This window comes from Lissotriton vulgaris, chromosome 1_2, assembly GCF_964263255.1.
Source record: "Lissotriton vulgaris chromosome 1_2, aLisVul1.2, whole genome shotgun sequence".
In the NCBI taxonomy this organism is placed as follows: domain Eukaryota; kingdom Metazoa; phylum Chordata; class Amphibia; order Caudata; family Salamandridae; genus Lissotriton; species Lissotriton vulgaris.
Window position 1 is genome coordinate 121,533,118 of NC_141686.1, and position 26,654 is coordinate 121,559,771.

Here is a 26,654-nt window from a genome sequence, read left to right on the forward strand (position 1 = left end):
GGCCCGAAATAAGCATAACTCCATTAGAAGTATATTAGCAACCTTACAAAAGAACGGATTAGTACTAATACTAAGGAATCTATCCCTTAACACAAGTTTATAGGTCCTAGAATAAAGAAGAGGGTAGGGAATTGTATCAAACACCTTGTAAATAGGCCAGGTCCGGGGTTCTAGTCCTTCTATTAGAATGATAGCAGGCTAAAGTCACCTTCACTCAAAAAGGGGCAGAAAACTCGGTCAGAACAGGAGGTTATTTTATTGAGCGTAGATGAATTCCAATAAATCCGCCTTTGATTTGTCTTTACCATAACTGTACTGTGCCTAAACATGATATGGCTAGTTGGACATGTGATTGTTTTCCATTGCGTAAGTAATGACAGAATAGCATGGTTGCTTCCCTGGACAGAGTGAATTCGAAGATGTGAGGCAGACCCAAATATATCCAAGCTGCAGATCATATACTCCAGGATTGATAAGGTATTAGTTCCCCGTCTCGTGTAAGATGCAGGAATGTGACCTTCCACGTTCCCGTTTAGAATAGCTCCGTTTAATAGTGGGAGTGATGCTAATAATATTTTCCCCCTTTTATCGACCTTGATTCTAATCGGGAACAACGGCACTGAAATTTCCAGAGCTTGTTCTTTATACCAGTTTGCCCATTTTGATATTTCACTATTTGATCTTTTTCCATTAAGGTCGCCCATGATCATATATGGCAAATAGGCTAGGGCTTCTAATATTTGCTGGATACCATCCAGGATGTCAATAAATAGCCCATCATTTTTTTGTCCAGGTGGAATATACAAGTTAAAAAGTAAAAAAAATGTTTGCAGATCTGAGGGGTCTGTCCCCAGCCTGATCTTAATACATTGAAAGTGTTTAGATTTTGTAGTGATGATTTCTTGTGCCCAATTATACTCTTCACTTAGTAGGATAACTATCCCTCCCTTCGCATGACCTCGGTCAACTTCCTGCGCAGGAATATCATAGGTGAAATACCCATCCTGATGAAAACTTTTTGTTGACCACGTTTCTTGTAGCGCAATTATAGCGGGTTGATTTTTTGCGAGCTCAATCATTTTTTCTTTTGTTTTCCCTGCTATATTCCAGGATGATATCGATAGGCCATTGTTAAACAGAGTGATTCTTGTTCAGTGCTTGTTATCTGTTGTTCAGAGTCTCTGCGATCCATAACCATGACTGATCTACTCTTGCTGCATCCTTTTTTTGGGTACTTTGGCTCCAAATTTCCCTTTCTCCGTCCTTTATGGAAATAAATAGATTTTCTGCTGAATCTTCTATGTAATTGGTCATTTTATTTGGCTGATTGGGAATTTTTCGTAATGATCCCTTATGCCGATTTCTCGAGTTACAGTCTGTAGTTTTCTGTACTGAGGTCAAATCATAGCCACATTTGTGGAGAGTCTCTTGTTCCTTCAAGATAATTCCAGGCAGCACAGGTGACCAAATTTCTACCATGGCGGTTTTCATGTTTTCTTTATCCGGGAAGGTTACTAGATTAATTTCTTTTCGTGTTAAGGTTTGTAGCGGCAAAATACGTTGCAGGAGATTAATAATTCGGCCTCGATTGAGAGGGGCATCATCTATGAGAAAGAGCTCTGTTATTTGTAAGTGTGTTGATATTATCTCATCCTGCGGTGAGTATTTATTTTGATGATCTTTGGGTCCTTAAAAGTAGACTTTTAATGCTGGGCTAGCCGGGTCGTAAAGGAAGTCTTTTGCCCTTGGGTTTAAAGCGGAGCTTTGTTGTGGGTTTTTATTTTCAGATTTTACCATTGAGTGTCGATTTTTTATCTTTGATGGCGTGGGCGATTTTGTACTTTCTTCATTGTCGAGCTGGATATCAGGGGAAACAGTTGTCTTCTGGAATTTGAGTTTATGCGCTTTCTTCTTTTTTAATCTTCTTAGCGGCTTTCCCCTTTTTTTCTTTGCCTCCACTTGTTTCTTTTTTATATTTGTTCTATTTTGTAAATCCTGCGCGTCCTCGCTATTTAAGTCAATGCTATCCTTTATTTCTTGATCCCTGGCAGGACTGGTCGTGATATGTTTGTTTTTGGTATTCCTAAATATAGGATATAGGTTAGGCTCTCCGTTGTTTTCTTCTTTAAAGAGTTTCCTTAGGGAATATACGATAGTTTCACGCTGGTTACTCATAGTTCCCTTGCATGATTTATTCCCTGTTTGTGTTCCAAATTCTCTTTTACCCGGAGCTAGATGGGTACTGGTGGTTTTGATATCACTTGTTGCTTCTTGATTGTTAACAGATGTTCCTTTTGTTTTTATTGACTCGATTTGTTCTTTTTTCCTCTTTTCTTCTACTAGGAACTTTAAAATTCCTATTTGCACATCGAGTGTTTGATCCTAATTCTCCAAAATATTACCTAAATGGGCGAGGACCGAGTCTAGGATTTTTTGCAATGGGGAAAGAGATTTAGACACTGGAGTATAATTGTTCGTTAAGCTGGCAGTCTTAAACATAAAGAGATCTGGTGAATATTCCAGGAGGCCTTCTCGATCTGAGGATTTTAGTAGCGTGCTATTGTGTATGTCATCGGGCTCTATTTGTGGCCCGAGATCCATGTCTCCGTCTTTGGTAATGGTTTCTGGCCGTATGGGATTATAGTCTGGGCTGTGTTGAATATTTGATAGGCCCAATACTATTTGGCCAGTTAATTCTATTTCCAGAGGTGAGTCCACCCGCTCCGTTAGAATGGTTTTTTGATCAGCCTCGTGTGTTTTTAGTGTGTGTTCTTTGGGGTGGTCTTGTATAGTTCCCACTTTAACTTCCCCATCCTCCTTTATAACAGCTACTATAGCTGAGTTTGACTGATTTTTTGCAACTTGCCCATCAGTGATTAATGTTGTAAAGTACTTTCTTATTTCAGGGGTTCCTGTTACCCGTCCACTTTTCACCGCTTTATTAGAGGTCTTTCTGGTTGCCTCTTCTGTTCCCATTCTTTTCATAAAGATGGTTCGTGATCTCAGTTTCTTGAAGGCCATTTCCCTGCACCGGGACTATTGGTAGTATATTTTCCGATGGTCGGGTGATACTTGGGTTTTACACCGGGCAGAGGATTTGTTTGTCTTCCTTCCTCTGGTCTCTGCTCACTAGACTCTGGTTGCCTCAGTAGCGGTGGTCAGTAGCGAGGGTAATGCACTAGGGGAGATGGGTACTGGGAGATTGTTCGTGAGGGGATCGCAGTCACTCTAGTTCTCTCCTGTCCCCTTCCCCGTAACCCCCAGTGCCACTCTCACCGTCCTGCTGCTGAAGGTCCCAATATACGGTGTACGTGTACAGTGTACGCGGTCCGCGGTTCGCGGCTCCCAAGTCTCGATCTCCCTCGTTCAGTGCTCTCCACAAGACGATAATCCAGCTTCTGTAGCCGCTTCGTGTAAAAGTCAGACCTCTTTCCATAAAATGCTCATTTACATTTTAGACATAATCTTCTCGGAAGCGTGGTAAAGCATGCTCTGGCAGATCTCTTCTAGAACATTCCTATAACCTTGTAATAACGTGAGAAGAAATTCAAAACCAAATATCCTGGCAGTCTTGCCGGGATCTTCAAAATATCACAATGAAAGCGCAGAAAGAAATACAGCATTCCCAGCGCAAAAGTGCCAGTTAGAGGACTCACCTACTCAAGGTACCAGAATGCACTGTTATGGTAAACAGACAAGCGAACCACTTTACTCCTGGCACATAGTCAAATATTCCTATAAAATAGAAAATAGAAAATGAGCTGCAAGGTGTTATAATTAGGAAAACACAGCGTGTCCCCGAGAGGAGAGCGCCTCCAGGCGCAGTCTTCGACTCTCAAGGGGAAACGACTAGTACCTGTTCGTAGCACTGTCTTTCCCTGCACAAGTGCGTGTCCTCAGCTGGTGATAACAGCGTCTTGAAGGCTTGAAGAAACACAAACTTGGAAGACGCTCCAGAGTTGTGCTCTCGTCAGAACCACTCAACTCCTCCACAGATTGGGGATAGAGCACACGGAAACAAGGATAGCACAACTCGGCGGCATTGGCTTTAAAACACCCTCGACGGACTCCAGCTGGGAAACACCTACTGCCACTCAATTGGGCACCGAGTAATGCTGCAGAGCAAGCAATATCCCAGGTTGACAGTTTTATCTGCTTGCTAGCAGTTTTTCCCCCGTAGTGCCTCAGGGCTGCCTCAGGACAGTGCCTCAGGACAGCCTCTCACCTCTCCGCTCACCCGGACCGATTCTGGTGGCTCTCCCACGGCTCTCTGACTCTCCTGCGGCTCTCCCGCGACTCTCCCGGTCCCGGACCCTGGTCCCTGGCCCTGGCTTTCTCTTGCTGCCGCTGCAGATTGCAAACAAAACAGGTGATGGACCGAATGTGGATCAATGTCACACATTCATCCCAGTCCAAAGATCTGGGCCCAAATCCATCGTTTTTTTGCACTCCACACCACCCTGGGTTAGACAATGGCGATATGCAAATCAGCTCTGACCCTGTGCCCCATGGGAACAGTCCAGTCCGAACTACAAAAGCCATGTCCTTCCTAGAACGGAATCAAGCATCCAAGGACCGGACCGGTTTCGAGGTAACACCTCTCATCAGCCCGGCTAGCTTGACTCCAGTGGTGTGGAGTGCCTGGGACCCACGTCTGGGCATCCCAAGTGCACTTAGGGCGGCAATTGCAAACAAAACTGGTGATGGACCGAATGTGAATCAATGTCACACATTCATCCCAGTCCAAAGATCTGGGCCCAAATCCATCGTTTTTTTGCACTCCACACCACCCTGGGTTAGACAATGGCGATATGCAAATCAGCTCTGACCCTGTGCCCCATGGGAACAGTCCAGTCTGAACTACAAAAGCCATGTCCTTCCCAGAACGGAATCAAGCATCCGAGGACCGGACTGGTTTCGAGGTAACACCTCTCATCAGCCCGGCTAGCTTGACTCCAGTGGTGTGGAGTGCCTGGGACCCACGTCTGGGCATCCCCAGCGCACTTAGGGCGGCAATTGCAAACAAAACAGGTGATGGACCGAATGTGGATCAATGTCACACATTCATCCCAGTCCAAAGATCTGGGCCCAAATCCATCATTTTTTTGCACTCCACACCACCCTGGGTTAGACAATGGCGATATGCAAATCAGCTCTGACCCTGTGCCCCATGGGAACAGTCCAGTCCGAACTACAAAAGCCAGTCCTTCCCAGAGCGGAATCAAGCATCCGAGGACCGGACCGGTTTCGAGGTAACACCTCTCATCAGCCCGGCTAGCTTGACTCCAGTGGTGTGGAGTGCCTGGGACCCACGTCTGGGCATCCCCAGCGCACTTAGGGCGGCAATTGCAAACAAAACAGGTGATGGACCGAATGTGGATCAATGTCACACATTCATCCCAGTCCAAAGATCTGGGCCCAAATCCATCGTTTTTTTGCACTCCACACCACCCTGGGTTAGACAATGGCGATATGCAAATCAGCTCTGACCCTGTGCCCCATGGGAACAGTCCAGTCCGAACTACAAAAGCCATGTCCTTCCCAGAACGGAATCAAGCATCCGAGGACCGGACCGGTTTCGAGGTAACACCTCTCATCAGCCCGGCTAGCTTGACTCCAGTGGTGTGGAGTGCCTGGGACCCACGTCTGGGCATCCCCAGCGCACTTAGGGCGGCAATTGCAAACAAAACAGGTGATGGACCGAATGTAGATCAATGTCACACATTCATCCCAGTCCAAAGATCTGGGCCCAAATCCATCGTTTTTTTGCATTCCACACCACCCTGGGTTAGACAATGGCGATATGCAAATCAGCTCTGACCCTGTGCCCCATGGGAACAGTCCAGTCCGAACTACAAAAGCCATGTCCTTCCCAGAACGGAATCAAGCATCCGAGGACCGGACCGGTTTCGAGGTAACACCTCTCATCAGCCCGGCTAGCTTGACTCCAGTGGTGTGGAGTGCCTGGGACCCACGTCTGGGCATCCCCAGCGCACTTAGGGCGGCAATTGCAAACAAAACAGGTGATGGACCGAATGTGGATCAATGTCACACATTCATCCCAGTCCAAAGATCTCTGCCCAAATCCATTGTTTTTTTGCACTCCACACCACCCTGGGTTAGACAATGGCGATATGCAAATCAGCTCTGACCCTGTGCCCCATGGGAACAGTCCAGTCCGAACTACAAAAGCCATGTCCTTCCCAGAACGGAATCAAGCATCCGAGGACCGGACCGGTTTCGAGGTAACACCTCTCATCAGCCCGGCTAGCTTGACTCCAGTGGTGTGGAGTGCCTGGGACCCATGTCTGGGCATCCCCAGCGCACATAGGGCGGCAATTGCAAACAAAACAGGTGATGGACCGAATGTGGATCAATGTCACACATTTATCCCAGTCCAAAGATCTGGGCCCAAATCCATCGGTTTTTTGCACTCCACACCACCCTGGGTTAGACAATGGCAATATGCAAATCAGCTCTGACCCTGTGCCCCATGGGAACAGTCCAGTCCGAACTACAAAAGCCATGTCCTTCCCAGAACGGAATCAAGCATCCGAGGACCGGACCGGTTTCGAGGTAACACCTCTCATCAGCCCGGCTATCTTGACTCCAGTGGTGTGGAGTGCCTGGGACCCACGTCTGGGCATCCCCAGTGCACTTAAGGGCGGCAATTGCAAACAAAACAGGTGATGGACCGAATGTGGATCAATGTCACACATTCATCCCAGTCCAAAGATCTGGGCCCAAATCCTTCGTTTTTTGCACTCCACACCACCCTGGGTTAGACAATGGCGATATGCAAATCAGCTCTGACCCTGTGCCCCATGGGAACAGTCCAGTCCGAACTACAAAAGCCATGTCCTTCCCAGAACGGAATCAAGCATCCGAGGACCGGACCGGTTTCGAGGTAACACCGCTCATCAGCCCGGCTAGCTTGACTCCAGTGGTGTGGAGTGCCTGGGACCCACCTCTGGGCATCCCCAGCGCACTTAGGGCGGCAATTGCAAACAAAACAGGTGATGGACCGAATGTGGATCAATGTCACACATTCATCCCAGTCCAAAGATCTGGGCCCAAATCCATCGCAGCAGATTTTGCCGGGAAAAACGGGTTCAATGCCGCCGAAGCTGCCGTGGCTTCTCCCTCCTTGCGGCTACTCGGTGGGAGGCAGCTGTGAAGCTTGGCGTCTGCAGCTCTCTGCTGCACTCTACTGGCGGAGTCCGATACCACTTTGGGTAGGAACTTGGGGTGTGTCCTCATAACTTCTTTGTGCGAGTGGCAGACAGTGTACAGTTCCTGAGAACAAAGGGCCTGGATTTCACAAACTCTGCGGGCTGATAGCCACAAGGAAAGCTGTTTTTCAAGACAAATGTTGGAGAGATGCCTTGTGTATGGGCTCAAAACAATCTTGCATAAGACGTAAAAGTACTATTTTCATCTCCCATGGAGGGAAGGGCGTCTAATGGGAGGAAAACCCTTTGTAGTCCTCTAAGAAATCCTTAATTACCGGGATTCTAAAAAATTAGCTATGTGAGGGACATTTTCTATAAGCAATTAAAGCTCCCAGGTGTACCTTTATCAAGGAAATTTGTAAGCCAGATTTTGCTAAGTGGACTGAGTACGGAAGAATAACATCTTCCTGGCAAGTGGTGGGATCCTTATTTTTGGAAGAGCACCAAATGCAGAATTTCTTCCTGTTATACTTGGCATCTTTTGGCGTGTTTCCCCTGACTTTTTGTTTTCTGACCTCCTGGTTTTGACTCTGTTTTTGCTGGCTTAGTATCTCTGTGCACATTCTCACTGCTGATCACTGTTAAAGTGCAAGTGCTTCTGTTGAAAACTGTGTTATGGAATGGTTTTTCCATGATTGGCATATTGGATTTACATGTCAGTCTCTAGTAAAGTGCACTGAGTGTGCCAGGGCCTGTAAATCAAATGCTGTTAGTGGGTTGCAGCACTGGATTCTGCAACCCACACAAACAGCCTGTTAATGTAACTCTGGCCTGCCATTGCAGAGCCTGTGTGCAGTCTGGGACTGCCATGTCAACTTGGCGAGTGTACTCACTTGCCAGGACCTAACCTTCCCTTTCTTACATGTCAGTGACCCCTAAAGTAGGCCCAATTTACCCCTGTGGGAAGGATGCAGTATATGTGAAAGGTAGGACATGCCCTGGTGTGTGTGGCATGTCCTGATAGTGAATTACTGCCAATTTCATTTTTCACTATTGCAAGGCTACCTGTTCCCGTAGGACAGAATGAGGGCTTTGTTTATAACATCTTATAAACATATCTGGCCCTAGGAACTAGGAAGAAATGTAAAGTTTAGAATGCCTGAACTCAGAATCTAAAGATGCATCTTTTAGTGAAGGTGATTTTTACATTCTGCGTTTGAAAATACCACTTTCAGAAAGTAGGTATTTTCTTGCTCAGCCATCCAGTAGGCCTCTGCTAGGGTTGTGAATTGACTGTCTGGGTTTTGAATGAAAGGGGCTGGGGAGGAGCAGTGGCTCCAGATAGTTTAGGTGGGTCAGGAAAGGGCTGAATAGACCTGGGCTGCATTTAGAGTAGTGGGAGGAGATTTCTTTTTACCTGATGGGCCTGGTTTGCCTCTGACAATGCCGTCTCCACCTCCTGCCAGGAAGCCACAGCAGAGAAGGCAGAACTGGTTCTGGCTGGGCACAGACACTCTCTGCCCGAGAGGACAAAGGATTTTGGGTCATAAAAAGTGGGGCCCAAATCCCTAAACTATAGAACTCTTTTAGACCAGGAAGACTGCCAAGAAGAAGAGTTGAAGAAGCTGTGAGGAGGAACTGCCCCTTTGCTGTGTGCTTTGCTGTGTTGGCCTGCAGTGGCTGCTTTTGTCTTGGGCAGTGAAAGGGCTTAAGGTAGAGCTTGCTCCCTGTTCAAGAAGTCTCAGGAACAGCAAAGACTTCAAGCCCTCAGCACTGGGGGCTGGGGGTTTTGTGCTGCAACAGAAGAAAAAGCAACCCGACGCTTTCTACGACTCCGCTGCCGACTCCAGGTCCTGAAGGTACAGCAGAGGGCACTGCTGCAAGGCCTCACCACGACCCTGGTCTCACTGACGACGCTATCTACGCTGTCACCGAGCCGCGGCTTGCACTGCAACCTGTGGGCACGGCACTCCACAACACCTCGCTTCATGACGCCGCCTTGGTATCCCCGACGCTGCTGCTTCATGCTAAAATCAATGCTGCTGCTTTCACCGGGGTTCGGGGGGAACCGTTCGTAAAGTTGCACAAGGCACCGCCCTTCATCCCACACCAGAGTCTTGGCCTACGGACGCCGGCGCAATTGACTCCAGTTTGTCAGCCGATGACAGCGCTTCAGGACAATGCTGCCGCTCCATGGACCGTAACCTGCCAGCACCATGATGAGCACTGCATCACTTTGCACCACGACCCTGGTCTCACCGACGACGCCACCTGATGCCGCCACTGAGCCGAGGCTCACACCGTGAGCTGAGGCCACCGCACACCACTGCACTTTGCACTGCAGCACCTGACACCTGCCGACACCAGCGCTCCTGACTTCAACCACGAGGAGTTCGATCTGCAACGCGTGTGGATTCAAGGGCCCGACGACTCCTGCACCGACCTCCGGAACCGACGCCTGAGGATGGTGTACTTTCGGAAGCCCAACAAGAGGTTGCAGATGCCCTGCATTTCTAAAAGGTACTGTTTTCAGGGTCTTCCTGACAACGACGCTGGGCCGCGATGCCACGGTCAGCCCAAACTGTTTGGATTTGTTTGTTCACGGCGCCGTGATAGCCCCGGACGGAGCTATCGACTTCAAGGACTTTCATTCAAGGATATTTGGATAATTGAAGATTTCTAAGTACTGTATTGTGGATTTTTATCGGTTTTTGTCTTGTCATAAGTATATAAAATTATTTTATATTTTTCTAAACTGGTGTGGTGTCCTTTTGTAGTGCTTACAATGTTTTACTGTTGGTTATGTTAAAATACTATACACACTGCCTCAAAGATAAGTCTGACTGCTTGTGCCAAGCTACCAAGGGGGTGGACATGGGTTATTTAAAGAGTGTAACTCCCTTATCCTGACTAGAAGGAAGAGTCTCTACTTGGACAAAGGTACAAACCCTTGCCAACTAGAGACCACCATTTCTAACACTTACACTGAGCTTCTTTGAGAACATCCATTCAGTCCTGTGGTACATTTAGGTGTCCATATTGTATCAGTTCAGGAGCCATGCTGCCAAATTCAAAGAGGAAAGATTGGGGTGTACTATCTGGCCCACAAATTTAATCAGCAATCTGGTCTGCATGACAACCACAGATGTCGATGGATGGACCAGTGAAGAAGGTCTGTGACCCACAATTGGCAACGCCATTCCGGAGCTATCAGGATCATCTTTGCTGACGAAGGAGACGATTTGATGAGAACTTCCAGAATCAGGTAGAGAAATCTGCCTGACCAGTCGATCCATAGGGCATTCCCAAGAGTTCCTGTCTGTTAGAACCGCGATGCAAAGCTTTAGCATTTGCTGTTTTCTGCGGTGGTGACAATTCAACGCTGGAGGTAGCCCATCGCAAAAATATGTCTTGTACCATGTCATCGCGCAAGACCCACTCGGGGTTTTCCTGCAGGCATTTTGGACACCTGGTATGTGTACTGCTGTGATGGTCAGGTCCCTGGCAAGAAGCCATTTTCAGATTCTCTGAGACTCGCTGGATAGGAGTCTGGACCTTGTCCCCCCGCTTGTTAAGGTAGTACATCGTTGTGGTGTTGTCCATTTAAACTAGAATGGAGGGGCTGTTGAACGGAGGGCAGAAAGCTTTCAATGCCAGATGGACTGCTATAAGTTCCAAGAGGTTGATGTGGTACAAGGCTTCCTTCTCTGACCATTTTCCCTGGATCTGGAGATGGCCCATATGCGCTCCCGAACCTAGCAAGAATGCGTCTGTGACGACAGTCTGAGATTATATCTCCTGATGGAATGGAGTGCCCTTGAGGAGATTGGATGGGAAACACCAGCATTTGAGAGATGACTTTACATGGAGGGATAGCTGCATCCTGCCCTCCCAGTTCCCCTTCAGATGGTCCTATTGGTCCTCGAGAAATTTCTGCAAAGGCCTCATGTGTAGACGTGCATCCGGTGTAAGGAATATGCACAAAGCCATTGAAATGAGGAGAGAGATGATTGACCTTAATGTTCTATGGGAAGCTTTTATTAGCTTCTGACATTTCAGAAGGATCGATCGGTTTCTTTCTTCTGAAGGAAACACTTTTAACTTTACTGTGTCGATCGAGGCATTCTAGATAATGCAAGGTCTGTACTGGGGTAGAAATGAACTTATCCAGATTGATCTGAAGACCCAGTCTCTGTAAGAGGTCGCGAGTCCAGTTGTAATGACGTTGGACTTCTTGAGGTGAGGAGGCCTTGATGAGCCAATTGTCCAGATATGGATAGACACATACCTTGTGTCTCTGGAGATGGGCCGTGACTACTGTCAAGCACTTAGTGAATTTTCTGGGTGCTGATTTTAGACCAAATGGGAGGACCCAGTACTGGTAATGGCCCTGTCCCACCATGAACCTTAAGATTTTGCGATGCTTTCTGGCAATTGGTATGTGAAAGTACGCATCTTGAAGGTCGATTAAGCAAAGCAAATCTCCTTGATGTATTCGAGGATAAATTTAGTGTAGAGCCAGCATCCTGAACTTTTCAATTTTTTGGCTGTCTTGAGGTCTAGAATGGGTCTGAATTTGTTTTTGTCTTTCTTCTTGATAAGAAAGTATTGGGAATAAATGCCTTGTCCTCTTTGTTGGTGAGGGACTGATTCCACCGTCAACTTCTGTTAAAGGATGTTGACCCCGCTCGTAAGAGAGGAAGCTGGAAGTTGGTTGGTTTCGGAGGTATGGAAGGTGGAGGACTGATGAACCGAAGGCAATATCCATTGCGCATAATAATCAGCACCCAAGAGTCTTTTGTTATATTTTGCCGCTCTGTCCGGTAATGACTTATGCTTCCCCCCACTGAAGTGGGGAACAGAAGAGGGGGAATTAACGCTTCAGGGCTTCGGCCCAGCAGGTTGTTTACCTGCTTGATGGTGTTGTTAAGAAGATCTTCCTCTTGGCTGTCATCGCTTATACGACTGATAAGGTTGTTGTTGTTGCTGTGCTCTTCCCTGTTGGCGACCCTGGCACCATGAGGAAGAGTGACGTCTCTGAGACGAGAAGCATTGTTGATAAGGCTGGAAATATTTGATCTGATCTCATCCCTAGGTCTTTCTAGGCCAACCAACTTCAAGGTCTCCATCCCAGCCTTCATTCGCGTCATTTCCTTATCAGCGGTGGCACCAAAGAGAGTGGTGCCAGGAAAGGGAAGGTTTAAAATCCTTTACTACGCTCCTGCTTTGAGAGAGGTGAGATGCAGCCACGATTGCCGCCAGAGACCTATCCCATGGCAATATTCATGAGGGGCTAGTAATTAAGTAGGTGCTGCTGCACTAATCACCTGGTTTGAAACCATTAGGCCTTCATTAAGGATTTCCATAAAATCTCCCTTCTTGTCCCTGGGCAGATGGTCAGGAAATTGATTCAAGGACTCCCAGAGGGCTCTATCATACCTGCCTAGCAAGGCAGTGGCGCTGGCTGCCTTCATGGACGTTGCAGCCATTCTGCATATCTTGCGACCCACAGAGTCAATTTTATAGCTTTCTTTGTCTGGAGGGACTGTGGCTGAAGGGGTAGTGGCATTTTGTTTTCTAGCCGTTACCACAATAACAGAGTCAGGTGCTGGATCAGAGCAGAGGAATGCTGAATCTTGCTCTGGGGGACGATACTTCTTGTGAAGCCTAGAAGGCGCTGTCTTGACCACTGCTGGGGTGAGGAAGAGCTTCATGGCCGGTTATAGGAGGTCTGGCACCAGAGGTAACATGTGTCTAGCAATAGATTTTTGCTGCATGGTTTAAAAAAAGACCAATATAGTCGGAGTTGGAGCTGATGAAGGGGTATTTAGTTTTATAGCACCCCTTATTAGAACCTCCTGAAAGGTAGGGAAAGCAACCACAGGTGAGATCTGTGGAGGTGGTGAAAATGTTAGTGTGGGAGAGTATTGACCTGTAGAAGTAGAAGATGATGATCATGTATGGTGATGACAACGGTGACAAGATCTTTGGGACGAAGGGGAAGTATGCCATGAGGCGTGACGATGTTGGTGATGCTTAGAATGATGGTGGGATCTTGACCTTGCTCTTTGTGGTGTTACTAGAGCTGTAGGTGGTGGTGGAGGAGGAGGTGGTGGAGGTATAAGAAGCAGTGGAGTAGGTGGAGGTGAAGGAGGAAATTGAGGAGGCTGATGTGGAGAAGACAAAGGGAACGCTGGTGGATGATGCAACGATGGAGAGTAAGTCCTGTAATAGTCTGAGTTCGGTGACGAATAGACGCGTCTCCTCTTTTTCCTGATCTCCTCAAGCTTGGAAGATGAAGATCGAGATTTGGACATCAAATGCCATAACGTCAATGTTGACAGTGAGTGTCAATGGCGTTTTGACATTTGGGAGGTCCTCGACGTCGAGCTTTGAGCTTGCCTCAACGGCGTTCTTCAGTGTCTTGACGGCAAGCTCCGTGTTTCCCTCAACGCCGACCGACGTCCATGTCTCAACATTGATCTCCTTGTTTGTCTCAAAGGCAAACTGCAATGAGAACACTTCAATGTCGATCTTTGGTGTCGGCCCTAGAAGAAGACCTGCTTAGAGTCTTTGACGTTGTTCTACGGTGCTTGGTCGACATTGTGCCTCGACTAGACGGTGAACATACCGGCACCATACCTCCTCTTGATGTTGAAGCCCTCAACGTCGACAGGGACTGATGGCATTTTTGAGCCTCTTTCTTCCTGGTACGGTCTGCTGACGCTGTAGACAGGGACTTGGTAGAGGTCCTACCCTCTTGGAGTTCTGGACTTTTATTAAGGTCCAGAGGTGTCAGGGACAACACCCGAAGACCCCTGAGTTCTACCTGTCTTGGTGCACAAATAAACAGAAACACGGGCTTCTCGATGGTGGCGTCAAAGACCAAAGGTTTATTACTGCAGGGACACAGAAGTCACAGAAACTACACACGGGCAGATTCTAGGAGCCTGTTCGATTTGCATTAAGTTGGTTGCTCCTTAAATACAAGTTTTTTAGCTGGGGGCAACATTCTCCACATACTAGTACGTTTCTTAAACTTTATGTCCTAAACAATAAATATTTGGCGTTAAACAGGAATCGTCAACAAATTTCTGATGTCAAAACATTACGAATGAGAGGTTCCCACTGTTCGATCATAATCCCATGTCATCTTTTCATTCAAGAGCCGACCGCCTCATCGTAAATTTCGTTACCTCCCCCTAATAAAGGCCCAAAAGGAAAGGAGCAGAGCCAGGTGCAGAAGATAGAAAAACAGGATAAGAGATGTTTGTGGGTCGTAAATGGGCAAAGCTACCAACTTCGGCCGCCTAATCATGATCAGGCCAACGAGCACGAGAACCTGTATAGCAGGAGACTGGCCTCAGGCAGAGGAGGCAACTTTTGCCGAGTCATGCGGCCACAGCGTTTCTGTCCTAAGGTGCACGTGTCACTAGCAAGGTGAATCGCTGGCTAAAGCCTACGTGTCCTTAAGTGAAATGAGTTGATCAGAGGTCACTGTGTGTCCATTGACTATGTGAGGGCAAGAATACAAGATGGATGCCATAATCTAAAATGGATGCCATCGGTGTATCGGAAATGTGTTCATAACAAGAGTGCTCTTGCTCGTAGCATAGCGAAAACACCAGGATATGCTATATAGATCATTTACGGTTCACTGGTACCGAAATTATGGATTTACGACGATGTCGAAAACAAGGGTTCGAATCGTCACGGAACCTCACTCTCCAAGGCTTGAGTTCCCACCTTCAGAATGCAGTTTTCTCTGCTCCTCTGTCCCATGGAGACAAATCATCTCCCGGTCTCTCTGAGTATGTTTGGTGAAGTTCCTACAGTGTTGTCAAGTTTTAGGAACATGGTTGTGTGGAAGACAAATGATACAGACCTAATGAGGATCTGTCTTGTCTTCTTTCACCTACAAGCTAGGCACCTGTCAAAGAGAGATGGCATTTTTTGACAAAATGCTCATAATTTCTGTCAGAAAATAACAGAAAAGGCAGGGAGAGACAACAGATGTCAAATGAAACACTAAAAGTTGAAATTCAAAGTAGTATTTTGAAGAAAAAGACCACTAGTGGTTGGGCTCAATGCTCAAGGATCCTGTCAGCAGGAGGCAGAAAAAAGAACTGAAGTAACTGCCACCTGCTATATGATGAGATACTGGTGGTGCCTAGTCCCTTAAAGGCACAGTGTTATTTTTTAGGCATATTATGACAGCCTATGAGGCTACTCTGCCATGCTCCCTTCATCTCTATAATAAAGATAAAAAAGGGTTTGTGAGAGATATTTCTACTGACTGACACTAAAATGATCTCAAATTTACTTATTCTCTCCCCTTTTTTCTCTTCAGGATGAAGAACCTGGCCAGAGTAGCCTAGGTAAATAGGCTGCATTATCTGTATCTTTTTCTTAAGTGTCTTTGCAGGCCTTCCTGAAGTAAGGCGAACATCTACACTTAAGAAAATATAGATATAACAACTGTTTCTGGGTCACCGCGCATGGGAAGAACTATTCATCTCCTATGACTATGCATGCAAATCCCCTGCTAGAGAAGAAGTGGCTTTTCTTGTTGTCCAGGATCACAAATAGAACTATCTGGGGATAACCATGTCTGGACAGTTGCTGCAACTGGTCACGGTGTAACTTTAGTTCATGACACTTTAACAGAGACGTGATCAGAGCTTCTGCTTAGTTATTGTGGAGATCTGACAGGTGGTCTGCTTTCAGCCAATGTTGTTCATTATCACCCCATGTCAAAGATGCTGGGCCTTCTGTGATAGGAGAAGATAATTTGTTCTACCTTTTTCGATATAATAGCATTGCAGTCATACTGTCCATTTGATTCAGTACTGTGTATTTAACAGGCAAGAAAAAACACTTGAGTGCTCAGATGAATGGCATGACGCTTGAGGACATTTATGTGCTCTCACTATTCGTTCCCAGCCCATCTGCTGTGCATTGTCAGTTCTTGCATGGGAATCCCCATTACTACTTGATGCATTGAATTGTGAAAAGGCAGGTATTTTGTTAAGTTGTTCGCCAGGATCCACCAAACCAAAGTGTGGTTTAAGTGGCCGTAGCCAACACCTTAATCTTACATGATCCTTTCACCTGCCTTCACTGAAAGCCTAACTTCTACTGGATAGGTCTTGTTAGGAGCCTGCAGTGTGGGATTAATGGAATACAGGATAACTTGAGTGCTCAAGGAGATCTGTGCTGTTGCAATGGGACAATGCAGAGTTACAAAATAATCGTGACTGGGGTCAACAGCTCTGCCACTTGATCTAATGAGGGAAAAGTCTTCCCTTGAGAATGTTCCATGGCAAGTCAGGGTAGTTTCTGGTGATAAGGATGATATGGCCTTCTTCAGGGTTACTCCCAGTGGTAGGAATAATATGAGACAGGTTGTCTTAGGTGGTCTTTGAGTCTTCTGCTTTCTTTGCTGTTGATTCTTTTCTGTCAGTTACCTAGATATTAAAAAACCTGACAACCTATTTTGCACAGATGTACAAGAGTAGGCGCTAAGCTTTTCATGAAGACTTTTGGGACTGATCTGAAGCCAAAGGAAACATCTTTGATAGTCTTTTACAGCCATGCAAAATCTCCTACACTACCTGTCTTTACAATGCATGGGAGCATGAAGAAAGGGTCGTAAAAGTGTAAGAAGGTCAGGGATTTCCCTTCTAGTAGTAGAGAGAGGACCATATGAAGCATGACCACCTTGAAGGACGTCGAAACATATTTAATAGAGTAGAAAGTTTGATTGAGCTGATGCTGAAAAATATTTGTTGCAACTGTTGCTAATGATGAAACGACTCCAAGTTTAGTAGTCAACATATTGATTTCTGTAAGGAATCTAGTGTGTCTGCAATGGTAAAAAGTGCTCTGCTCAAATTTTACAGCACACTCTCAGCCTGTGAAGCTCATTTTCTTTTTTGGTGACAGCTGTCTGTAGTTTTGTCACTGACATCTGGAATACCCTAAATGATTCTGGGGTTCACAGTATACACCATGTTGTCTGGTCTGGGATCCACATTGTGAGCATCAGCCTCTTCATATCATTAGCCTCATCTTCGCTCTCACTGAGATCAACCATGGCCTCCTGAATTGGAGGCATAAATAAAATGTCCTTGCACATCCTGCTACTGACTCGCGTTACTATGCCGGGAGAACGACATCGCTGATTGGGGAAATTATCAGGTCCAGGGGGCTGTTATCCAAATTATCGACACAGTCCGAGAACACACCTCGTACCACACACCTTGTGAGCTACACTGTATAGACATCATCTAATTCAACAGTAGTGCACTGTACAAAAACGATTCCGGTATTCAACGGGACTAAGCAAAGCGTCAGGCCACGATTTACCTTACTTTGGGAACCGGGCACACTGAGCAGCCTTACCTAGCATATTACGTGTGCATATCATATTCGTCCTAATGAAGGGCCCTGAACGTCCTGGTTTTTTCCGTCCTGGTACGTCCAAAGTGTTTGTCATCCAGGGAATGGGCCGCAGTTAATTCTATCTAAAGATAACAGATAGGGTTTTTCCTGTCGCCTGCTATTGTGCCAGTTTCAAACTACGCCTACGCTTGATACCATACCGGTCCTCCATGTTGTCTATATCAACAACATAGATCTAGCCCTGACGAAGTTACAACACATAACGAAACGCTTTGGCTGTGTATGTTTCTCTGGGTATAATTACCCAAATAAAGAAAAGAAAATCTAAAACTACAAGTACCTGCGTAATTCCTTTGAGTGCGCCTTCTATTCCGTTTCCATACATAAAATGTCCGCAGGGCTGAAATTGAAACTGGTAGCATAGGCTGCTGCAGCAGAAAAGGAGGTTGTTGGCGCAGAAGTAGAGGAACCGGGGATGCTGTTTTATTCAATTAGAATGGCTGAAAGGTGAAATAGGTTGCCATTGGGGTGGAGTTCAATTCTCCAGTTTTTCACACACATTTTCCATCATCTGCTGGAAAGACAAAGATATCCACTGGACCCCGCCCCATCTGTGGTTCCCTGGGTATTAGCTGTTCCACCACAGTATGATAAGAGGGTAACATGGCATCACGAGAACAAAGAAACAGCAGAATGATCCTCACAAGTACCAACAAAATAATCTGTTTTCCGCTAAGCAAGCTATTTAATTTTTACACCTCAAAAGCCATAACAAAAGGTCAAAGAAAGGCGCTTCCTGTGATCAATACCTGCCTGAGCAAGAAAACAAGACGGCTCAGATTACAGGAGGCAAAGTAGCTTTACAGTTTTATACAGGTTATTGTCACCTTTAGCAGTACACAATAGAGTTAAACGTCTATGGTAAGGACATGGGCAATATTAGTGTTTGGTTGACAATAGGTGTTAGCGTCCGGGTTATCATTTGTAATGGATTTGTCTAGTTTCCATCTTCTGTTTTTTAAATTGTGGTTAACGGAATACAAAGTTTGGTTTGCTACATTTTGCATATTTTATTTTTTAAATTAAGTTTTCTCGAACTTTACCTTTCCAACGTAGGTATCCCACCTTCATTGTTTTAGCAATTGGTAAACGTATCAAATGCAAAGGAATGTGAAACTGAATAGAACGTAAAACAATGCTAAAATGTAAACTATGTTAAGTAGTATGGCAAATAAACACAAAGTAAGTTATTAAATGTAGATTGAGAGTAATCACACTAAGGTGCTTACCTTGGGATTTGCTTTTTTGTACAATGCTCTGAGTAAAAATGGTTTTATCAACAGCATCCAAGGAACAGCCAACAAGGCCATGATAACTAGAGCGCTCTGCACTTCTTTCTGGAAAAAAAAACACAGACAGTTCTGCACTGTGAATACCACATTAGAGAAGTTTAGAGAATGTTTTAGCATTTCCTAATAAAAAATTTAGTTCCAGGGCAGAGCCTTTGTTGGGGGTATGGAAGGTATAGTATTGTAGTACGTTTTTGTCCAACAGTAAGGATTTGAGGAGAGATGAGTGGCTATCTTCATCTTTTTTCCCAATAGAGGTTGATATCTTCCGGCAAAATCTGATTACAAGAGAGGGTGAGATGACCATTGCTATCATCAAGGACACAATAAATAAAACATTTTTTTTTCTGCCAGGCTGGTGGTGTAAAATGCCCGGTTAATCCCCAGTAATCTTCATTTTTCTGAGCCCCAGGTCTTCCCATTCCTTACACATGAGCAGTTTGCCTGCTCCACATAGCCTATTACCTAGCTGTGGTCCAACTACTTCCCCAATTTAATGCAAAAATATAGTACAAATCACAGATCATATACAGTCCATAAAACATGAGCGCCAAACCCTGCTGAAGCAGCCACACACAACTGAAGATGGTAGTGGGAAAGAAAGGTCTTGTGTGAGCCCCATGTAGCAATGTCACACACCCTTAAACATTGCCCAGGATGAGGAAACACCCAGAGTTGACCGCCACTGAACGGAAGAGGGAAGAGGACAGTGAACACCCTTGTAAGAGAAGACAACAGCACACTTCACCCATGTAGTCAGAGTAGACAAAGAAGGCTTGAGACCCTTCCATGAGAGACCACAGGTGACGAACAATGAATTCACCTGGTACGGGCAAGGAAGATGTGAAGGGCTCTCAACATATCCAGAGAATGGAGAACTTCTTTCTCTGGAGACAACGGGTCAGGATCAAATACCTGAAGGACAGAAAAAACTGACTAGGTCCAGTCCATTACCTTGCCCACCTTCTTTCCGCCTCCGCATCCCTCGAAAAAGGAAGAGAGGCTCCACCGTCTGGACCCAAAACATGCGCTCTCCTATTACCTAGATCGCACACGCCAGTTCCGGGTGGATGAGCAACTCTTTGTTGGTTACGTGGGCCCTAAGAAGGGAAAGGCGGTACACAAACGGACCATTTCGCGGTGGTTTTCTGGGTGTCTCAGAACATCAACCTGTACTGTTCAGTTGTTAAGCCAAGCCCATCAATCAGTGTATTCTTCAGGACTTGGTAATTATTAGCATCCTCAGCTCTAGCAGTGAGGAGCTTATCTCTACCTTTACCTTCAAAGGAGAGCCACAATATAGCTGCCCACTGACTCTGGGGTATGCACTGTACAGTGCAGGCCCTCTCCAGAGCAGTCATCCATTTGTGGATGTCATCCCCTACCTTAAAGGGGGGCACTATTTTACTCAGGTGTCTAGTATCAAAACTCCTGTCTTTATCTCTAGGGATAATGCTGCCCCAGTGGGGTCTGCCCCACTCAATTTCTGCTCTCTGGCAAAGGCAAGTCTTTCTTTGGCAAGGGCAAGTTCTTCCCTCTCAATCCTCAGATTGACTTCCCTCATCTGAGCTTCATGTTCTCTTCTCTGAGGGGATGTCATCCCTCTTTGAGAAGATGCCTGAGAGACATGGGTGTGAATAGATCTGTTAGAGCCTCTGGAGTGAGACCTAGCTCGTCTATTCCCAAGGTTAAGCCTGCCTGAGGATGGGCCTGGGGCTCCCCCAGTTCCATTCGCATGTATGCTTAAGTTGGCCCTGGTAAGTCTGCTGACTCCTCCCTGGCCATGGTTTACCATTCCATCAGATGAGTCTCCATCTTCCTCTACTTCATCAGTTTCAGGGAGATTAGAGTCCTCCTCTACTGGGGGTATGTTTCCCTCTGTAGGGTCAGATGGGCCTGGATTAGAATCCCTTCTGGCATGAAATGTCTCTAAGAGACCTATCAGAAAAGGAATGGTAGGGTTAGAACCCTGTTTTAGTTTCCTGGAGGTACAAAATTGTCTCATCTCCTGGAAGCTAAGGGCTGCATATCTTGACATGACCTGTGGAGGGTCAATATCAACAAGGGGAGCCACTATGTTCTCTCCTGTGATAGACATGCTTTTCTAGTGAGGTGTAAGTGGTGCACTTACCTACACTATGGGTTTTCCTACTGATCCCTTGCTAAGAGTTGTAGTCAGGGTGTGCTACTCCCTTTCTACTACAACAGCTGGTTCAGTAGAACTCAGAGTATTTCTAAGCTTGTTAAATGTACCTATGGTACCTTATGTGATCTTTCAAATGATATCTCAAGAATATATTTGGTAAAAACAACAGCAAGCTCAAATCCCAACCGCTGCACACCAATGTGAGAAGTTGGCCTGATATATGATGCTCACTAGTTCTAGTGATCACCTTGTATCAGTCCAAACAACCCTTATGGTGATTGGTTGTAAGTCAACCTTATAGACCAGCTATCCTAATGGTAGCATGGACAAAGCAGTCTTAGACTAAACACTTTTGGCATGTGAAGCCAGCTGTTTTACCACATATAACCCCTTGAATACCAAGTGAAAGGACACCACACAGGTTGTTATGAAAATAAACAAGATATTTATTAACTAACATACACCTCTGAACTCTTTATGAGATCAGAGGGCTAAGCACATGACAATCTCTTAGGAAAAATACGTTTAAGTTGCACAAATTACAATGATGCGCTAGGGGCACGACAAACCATATACTAAGTAAGTGGAATGTGAAGTTGATAAAAGGAATGGAGCTGTCCAGAGGCTGTAGGATCGCTGGGACCACGCTATACTAACTCTAGGTAGGTAATAGGAGGCCCACCGAACGCGTGTGCAGAGTGTGAACTCACACGCGAGATGCGTTACAGTGTCTATGGACAGTACAGTTTAAGAAAAAGGTGAGTACGGACAATCCTGACTAGGTAAGACAAAAACGACTGTGGAACTGGACACTAGAAGAGTCAAGCTACCCTTGAGCACTAAAAAGCTTGAGTTACCTCACCCACAGGCTGCGGGTGCATAGGTGCTAAGTTGTGTCGGGTTCCGGCGTTGAAGTCTATGGAGCCTGGAAGAAAAGATGCTGCAGGCGATCAGGAGGAAGATGTCTGGTGTGATCCAAGGGTGGATCAGTGAAGAGAAGAACCTGAAGGCAGAGGGGACAATGTTCAAAGTCACTAGCCAGTGACTGGAGTGGAACCAGGAGTGGAACCAGATGTCGTCATTGCGATCAGGTGAGGGTGGACGCTTGTCTCTGCAGCCACGTTGACCAGGTGGTGTCTTCGACGACCAGGATGGAGGCACGAGCTGTCGCACGCAGGCTCTTGCTGTCGGCGGTGTCGGCTTCGGATTCGGAGTCAACAGGCCTTGGCAAAGGCAACCCACGCGGGTAGTGGAAACCGCGTCTGGAGTGGACCAGGAGGGTCCAGGGTGCTCCTCTTTTGGAAGGGAGCAAGGGCCAGTCTGGAGCAACCAGACCAGCAGTGAATATTTCGGAGTTCGTCGTCTAGGAGGTCACAAGCCAGCCGGCAAGTGACCAGACAACACATCGAGCAGCAAACAGGCAGAAGGGCCCCATGCAGATCTCGTGGATGCTGGAGGGCTGGTCTTCGATGCAGGAGCTGCTCGGGGTCGGGGCTTCTCAGTCCACAAAGCACTTGGATGAGGTTACCTCAGAAGTCGTGCTGGAGCGAAGTGCTGCTTCTTTCAAGATGGCCGGTCCCACGTGTCTCGTCGCACCCACGGATCTCAGCTGTGCTGCATATGTAGGTAGAGGTCGGAGAGGTCTGGGAATCCGGGTCTCGTCGGGCTCTGAAGTCTGGATCCTTGAAGAAAGACGACAAAGGGAAGCCGCTGGACGCTGATGGTGCCTGCTTGTGCAGGGTGGACACTCCTTGCCCATAAGGGAGATTTCTTCAGTCTTCTGGGGAGCAGAACGTCGAAGTCCAGAGTTTCTTCTTGTAAAGTTGTTCAGGATAATCTAAACTGGAATGGGACCAGCTCCTACCTTTATCGGGCTAAAGGGGGCTGTACTACGACTAGGTCCCTCCTCTGGGTGGGACCAGGAAGGGGGGTGGTTAACCCCCTATCCTTTGTCTGGTCTTGCACCAGAGCTGGGACTGGAGAGCCCCAGGAACTGGTTTAGACTGGTGTATGCACAGGGACACCTTGTGTATTTATTTGAATTTGAATTTAAAAACATTTATATAGCGCTCTACTACCATGCGGTTTCTTGGCGCTTTAGGATTGCGAGGGGGATGGCAGGAGCGGAGGGGGATCAGACCTTGTAGGCTTGGGAAAAAAGCAGAGTTTTAAGACCCTTCCGGAACTCTATGTAGGAAGAAGTCAGTCGGAGTTCAGTCGGGAGGGAGTTCCAGAACGCTGGAGCGAGAACTGCAAATTTTGTTCCTCCGGCCTTTTTCTTGCGAAAACGGGGGATGGTTAGCAGGGCCTGATGGGAGGAGCGGAGCTCTCTGCCAGGTGAGTAGGGTTTGATGGCGGAGCAGATAAACTCCGGAGCGGTGCCCATTTTGGCCTGGAAGGTGGTACAGCCGAGTTTGAACAGGGCACGCTCTTTCACCGGCAGCCAGTGCAGTGCCTGCATTAGGGGGGTAGCCCGGTGAAATTTAGGCAGGCCGCGGATCAGGCGGGCAGCCTGGTTCTGCACAAGCTGCAATCGGCGAATGGCGTAGGCTGGGGCGCCATTGTAGATGATATTACCATAATCAAGGCGCGAGAGCACCATGGCCATCACTATGATTTTTAACGCAGGCAGAGAGAAAAAGCGAGAGATCTTCCTAATAGTTCTAAGGGAGAAAAAACAAGAAGAAGCAACTGAGGAGACCTGTGAGTGAACAGAAAGTGAAGAGTTGAGGAGAATGCCAAGGGTTTTGACCTTGGGAACAGGAAGCGGAGGGACACCAAGTGAGGAAGGCCAGTGGGAGGGGGACCAGGGACTGCAACCACCTCCGGTCAAGACTAACTCCGTCTTGTCTGGATTGAGTTTGAGGTGGTTGCAGTTCATCCAGTCCTGGATGAGCAACATGACGGACTGGACGTTCTGGGAGGAGGAAGGGGAATGGGAAAGGTTGAAAATTAGCTGGAGGTCATCGGCGTAATTAAACACCGTGACCTCGAGCTGCTGTAACATAAAAATTAGAGGGTAGATGTATAAATTAAACAAAAGAGGGGAAAGTGAAGAACCTTGGGGAACTCCACAGGCAACCCTGCGAGGAGCAGCGGTGAAACCAGCTAGGTGAACCGCCTGAGCCCTGTCGCTCAGGAAGGACTCAAGCCAGGCGAGGGCCAGGCCCTCGATGCCCGCCGCCTTGACACGGGTGAGAAGGGTGGAATGGTCCACCGTGTCAAAAGCGGCGGACAGATCTAGAAGGATGAGGGCCTGCTGACGGTTAGTGTCGATGCCCTCGCGTAGGCTGTCCATCACTTGTGTGCCCCAGGCATGTCTCATTCCTTTCAGCCCTGTCCTACCTAATACACAAAATCCTGTCTAGGGTGGTGCTAGCACCTCCCAAGGCAGGAAACCCTTTGTCCAAGCTGGAAGGACTCCCAGCAGCAGGAGGTCAGACTTGTGTCTGTGGTGGCAGCATCCATTTTGTGATGCTGAGGCTCGAGTTAACTTTAACCGGGGTTCACAGTTACATACATGTCGTGTCCCTCTAGAAGGGTGGAATGCTACCCCCGTTGCCAGAATTGGCGAGGGGGTAGTATTCCAATTCGTATGACACCTTACTCGACATGTTTTGATAATGCTATACCAAAGTTGGCATTAACCGCGAGGATTATAACACGCTTAAGAGTATATGGTATAGCGTTATCATTGAAACAGCCAAATGACTTGGTTCTGAAAGCTGCAGACAGGCTCAGCTCATGCTAGAGCACCATCTCACATAATTCCAAGCACTCTGCCTTCAGGATTGATAAGGCCTGCCATAGGAGTGACTGATAGGAGGATATGTGTCCATTTTAGGGTTAGATATAGGGATACTATATCTAAAGCAAAGGGCGATTACACCACCTTGCCCCAGCTGATTGATCAGCCAGTTGTGTCAGATTTGAATGGCCAGCCAGGGGTGCCATAATATATACTGCAACCCCTGGTAGGCCCTGGGTGCACCTATGCCCTGGGTACCTAAGGTACACTGTACAGGGGCTGATAAGGTGACTCAGTATCCAATTAGATATGTACCTAGAGTACATGGAATCCATTTTACAGAGAAAGCAGTGGGCCTGGGGTCCTGAATAGCAGGGCCCCAGGTCAACTAAGTCGAAAAACCAGCAAAACACCAGGCAAAAAGTTGGGGGCAACCATAGTCAGATATCCACCTTCCTACGCAGGACATTTGCCAGGCTGCTACGTGGGCCTCGCTGCGCACGTTCGCAAGACACTACTGCCTGGACAGTCAAGTCCGGAGGGATGGCTTCTTTGACTGTTCCGTCCTCCAGGACTTTCTAGTGTGATATTGGTTCGCAGACCCACCACCGATGTTGGTATTGCTTGGGTATCTATTCTAAGGTAAGGAATCTATCACTAACGTGTCTCTTTCAGATGCACAAGTTACTACTTGTGTAACGATATATCTGTAAGAGACATTAGTTAGTGATAGATTCCTTACCAACCCATCCTCCCCGTTCTGCGAACCGATATCTAGGGTTAAGGTCATCCCCTTTCAGGGCCCTAGTTTCATGGCACCAGTGTTGTTCTATCATGGCTCTGTGTATCTGGCGCGGAAAAGCTGTGTATCAGAACTGACGTCAGCGCACATGGGCGGCGTCTAAGTACTCCGACGATGTCATTTCGGCGCTAATGACGCCAACGACGGACACGGAGCCGCAGACGACGCCTACCGACGCGCGGGGGTATTGCTACGCAAAAATTTCCGGAGCCAGTCTGACGCCAGGGGATATTCTAAGGTAAGGAATCTATCACTAACTAATGTCTCTTACAGATATATTGTTACACAAGTAGTAACTTGTGCCTCACAGCCACTCAAGGATACAAGTGGCTCACTGGTGGCTTACTGAGTCTGTGCTTGCTCGGGCCCCTCTTCTTAAGCGGCCTCTCAGGGTGGGGCGAGGCGGCGCACCTTTACAGCAGGAAAGGGCAGTGGAAGGTGTCAAGGAGACCACTGGCACAACCTGCTTTCTTTTCTGTATCATGCTGCCTGGCTCCATCTTCTCACATAGCCTATTTGGTCCTTTCTGGTGGTCTGATCAAGAGTGCACCTATATCCATCACTGGGACATTGGGCGATTGATCTACAGGGGTCAGAAGAAAAGACATATATCACTTGGGCTACTTTGTCACGGGGCCCAGGGTGGCTCGAAAGGAGCGAAAGAGGAGGACAGACCTGAGCTCCCCATCGAACCAGACCAAATACTTTATTTAATACCAATTACACCAATAAGAGGACTTCAGATTGTCCCAACAGCGCATACAACTGTAACCAGCTTCCCAGGACCTAGCACCACCCTCTCCCAGTCAAAATTACTTATAAATTCAATGTTCTAAAAAAAGCTGGGGTAGATATTTTCTCAAGCAATTCAAGTCTTAAGGGCCTGCCCATCCCCCTGAGTCCCACAGTGACCATATGTAAGGAGGGTCTTAACACAGTATCCTTTCAGCTAGAATCAACACCAGGAATAAGCAAGCCCTCTGTGTCCCCGGAGCTCCCCCGTGGGGCCCTCCAAAAGGAAGGGGCCCCTGCT

General features: G+C 47.0%; 1 protein-coding gene across 1 annotated transcript in view; it reads right to left on the reverse strand.

The window, feature by feature from the left end:
• The window catches only part of LOC147734664 (uncharacterized), a 5,992,067-nt gene that overhangs the window by 3,043,502 nt on the left and 2,921,911 nt on the right, over positions 1-26,654 (reverse strand). Inside the window, exon 17 of the mRNA XM_086952471.1 lies at positions 18,866-18,973. Coding sequence (XP_086808597.1) covers positions 18,866-18,973 — 108 coding nt within the window. The remainder of the gene's footprint in view (positions 1-18,865; positions 18,974-26,654) is intronic.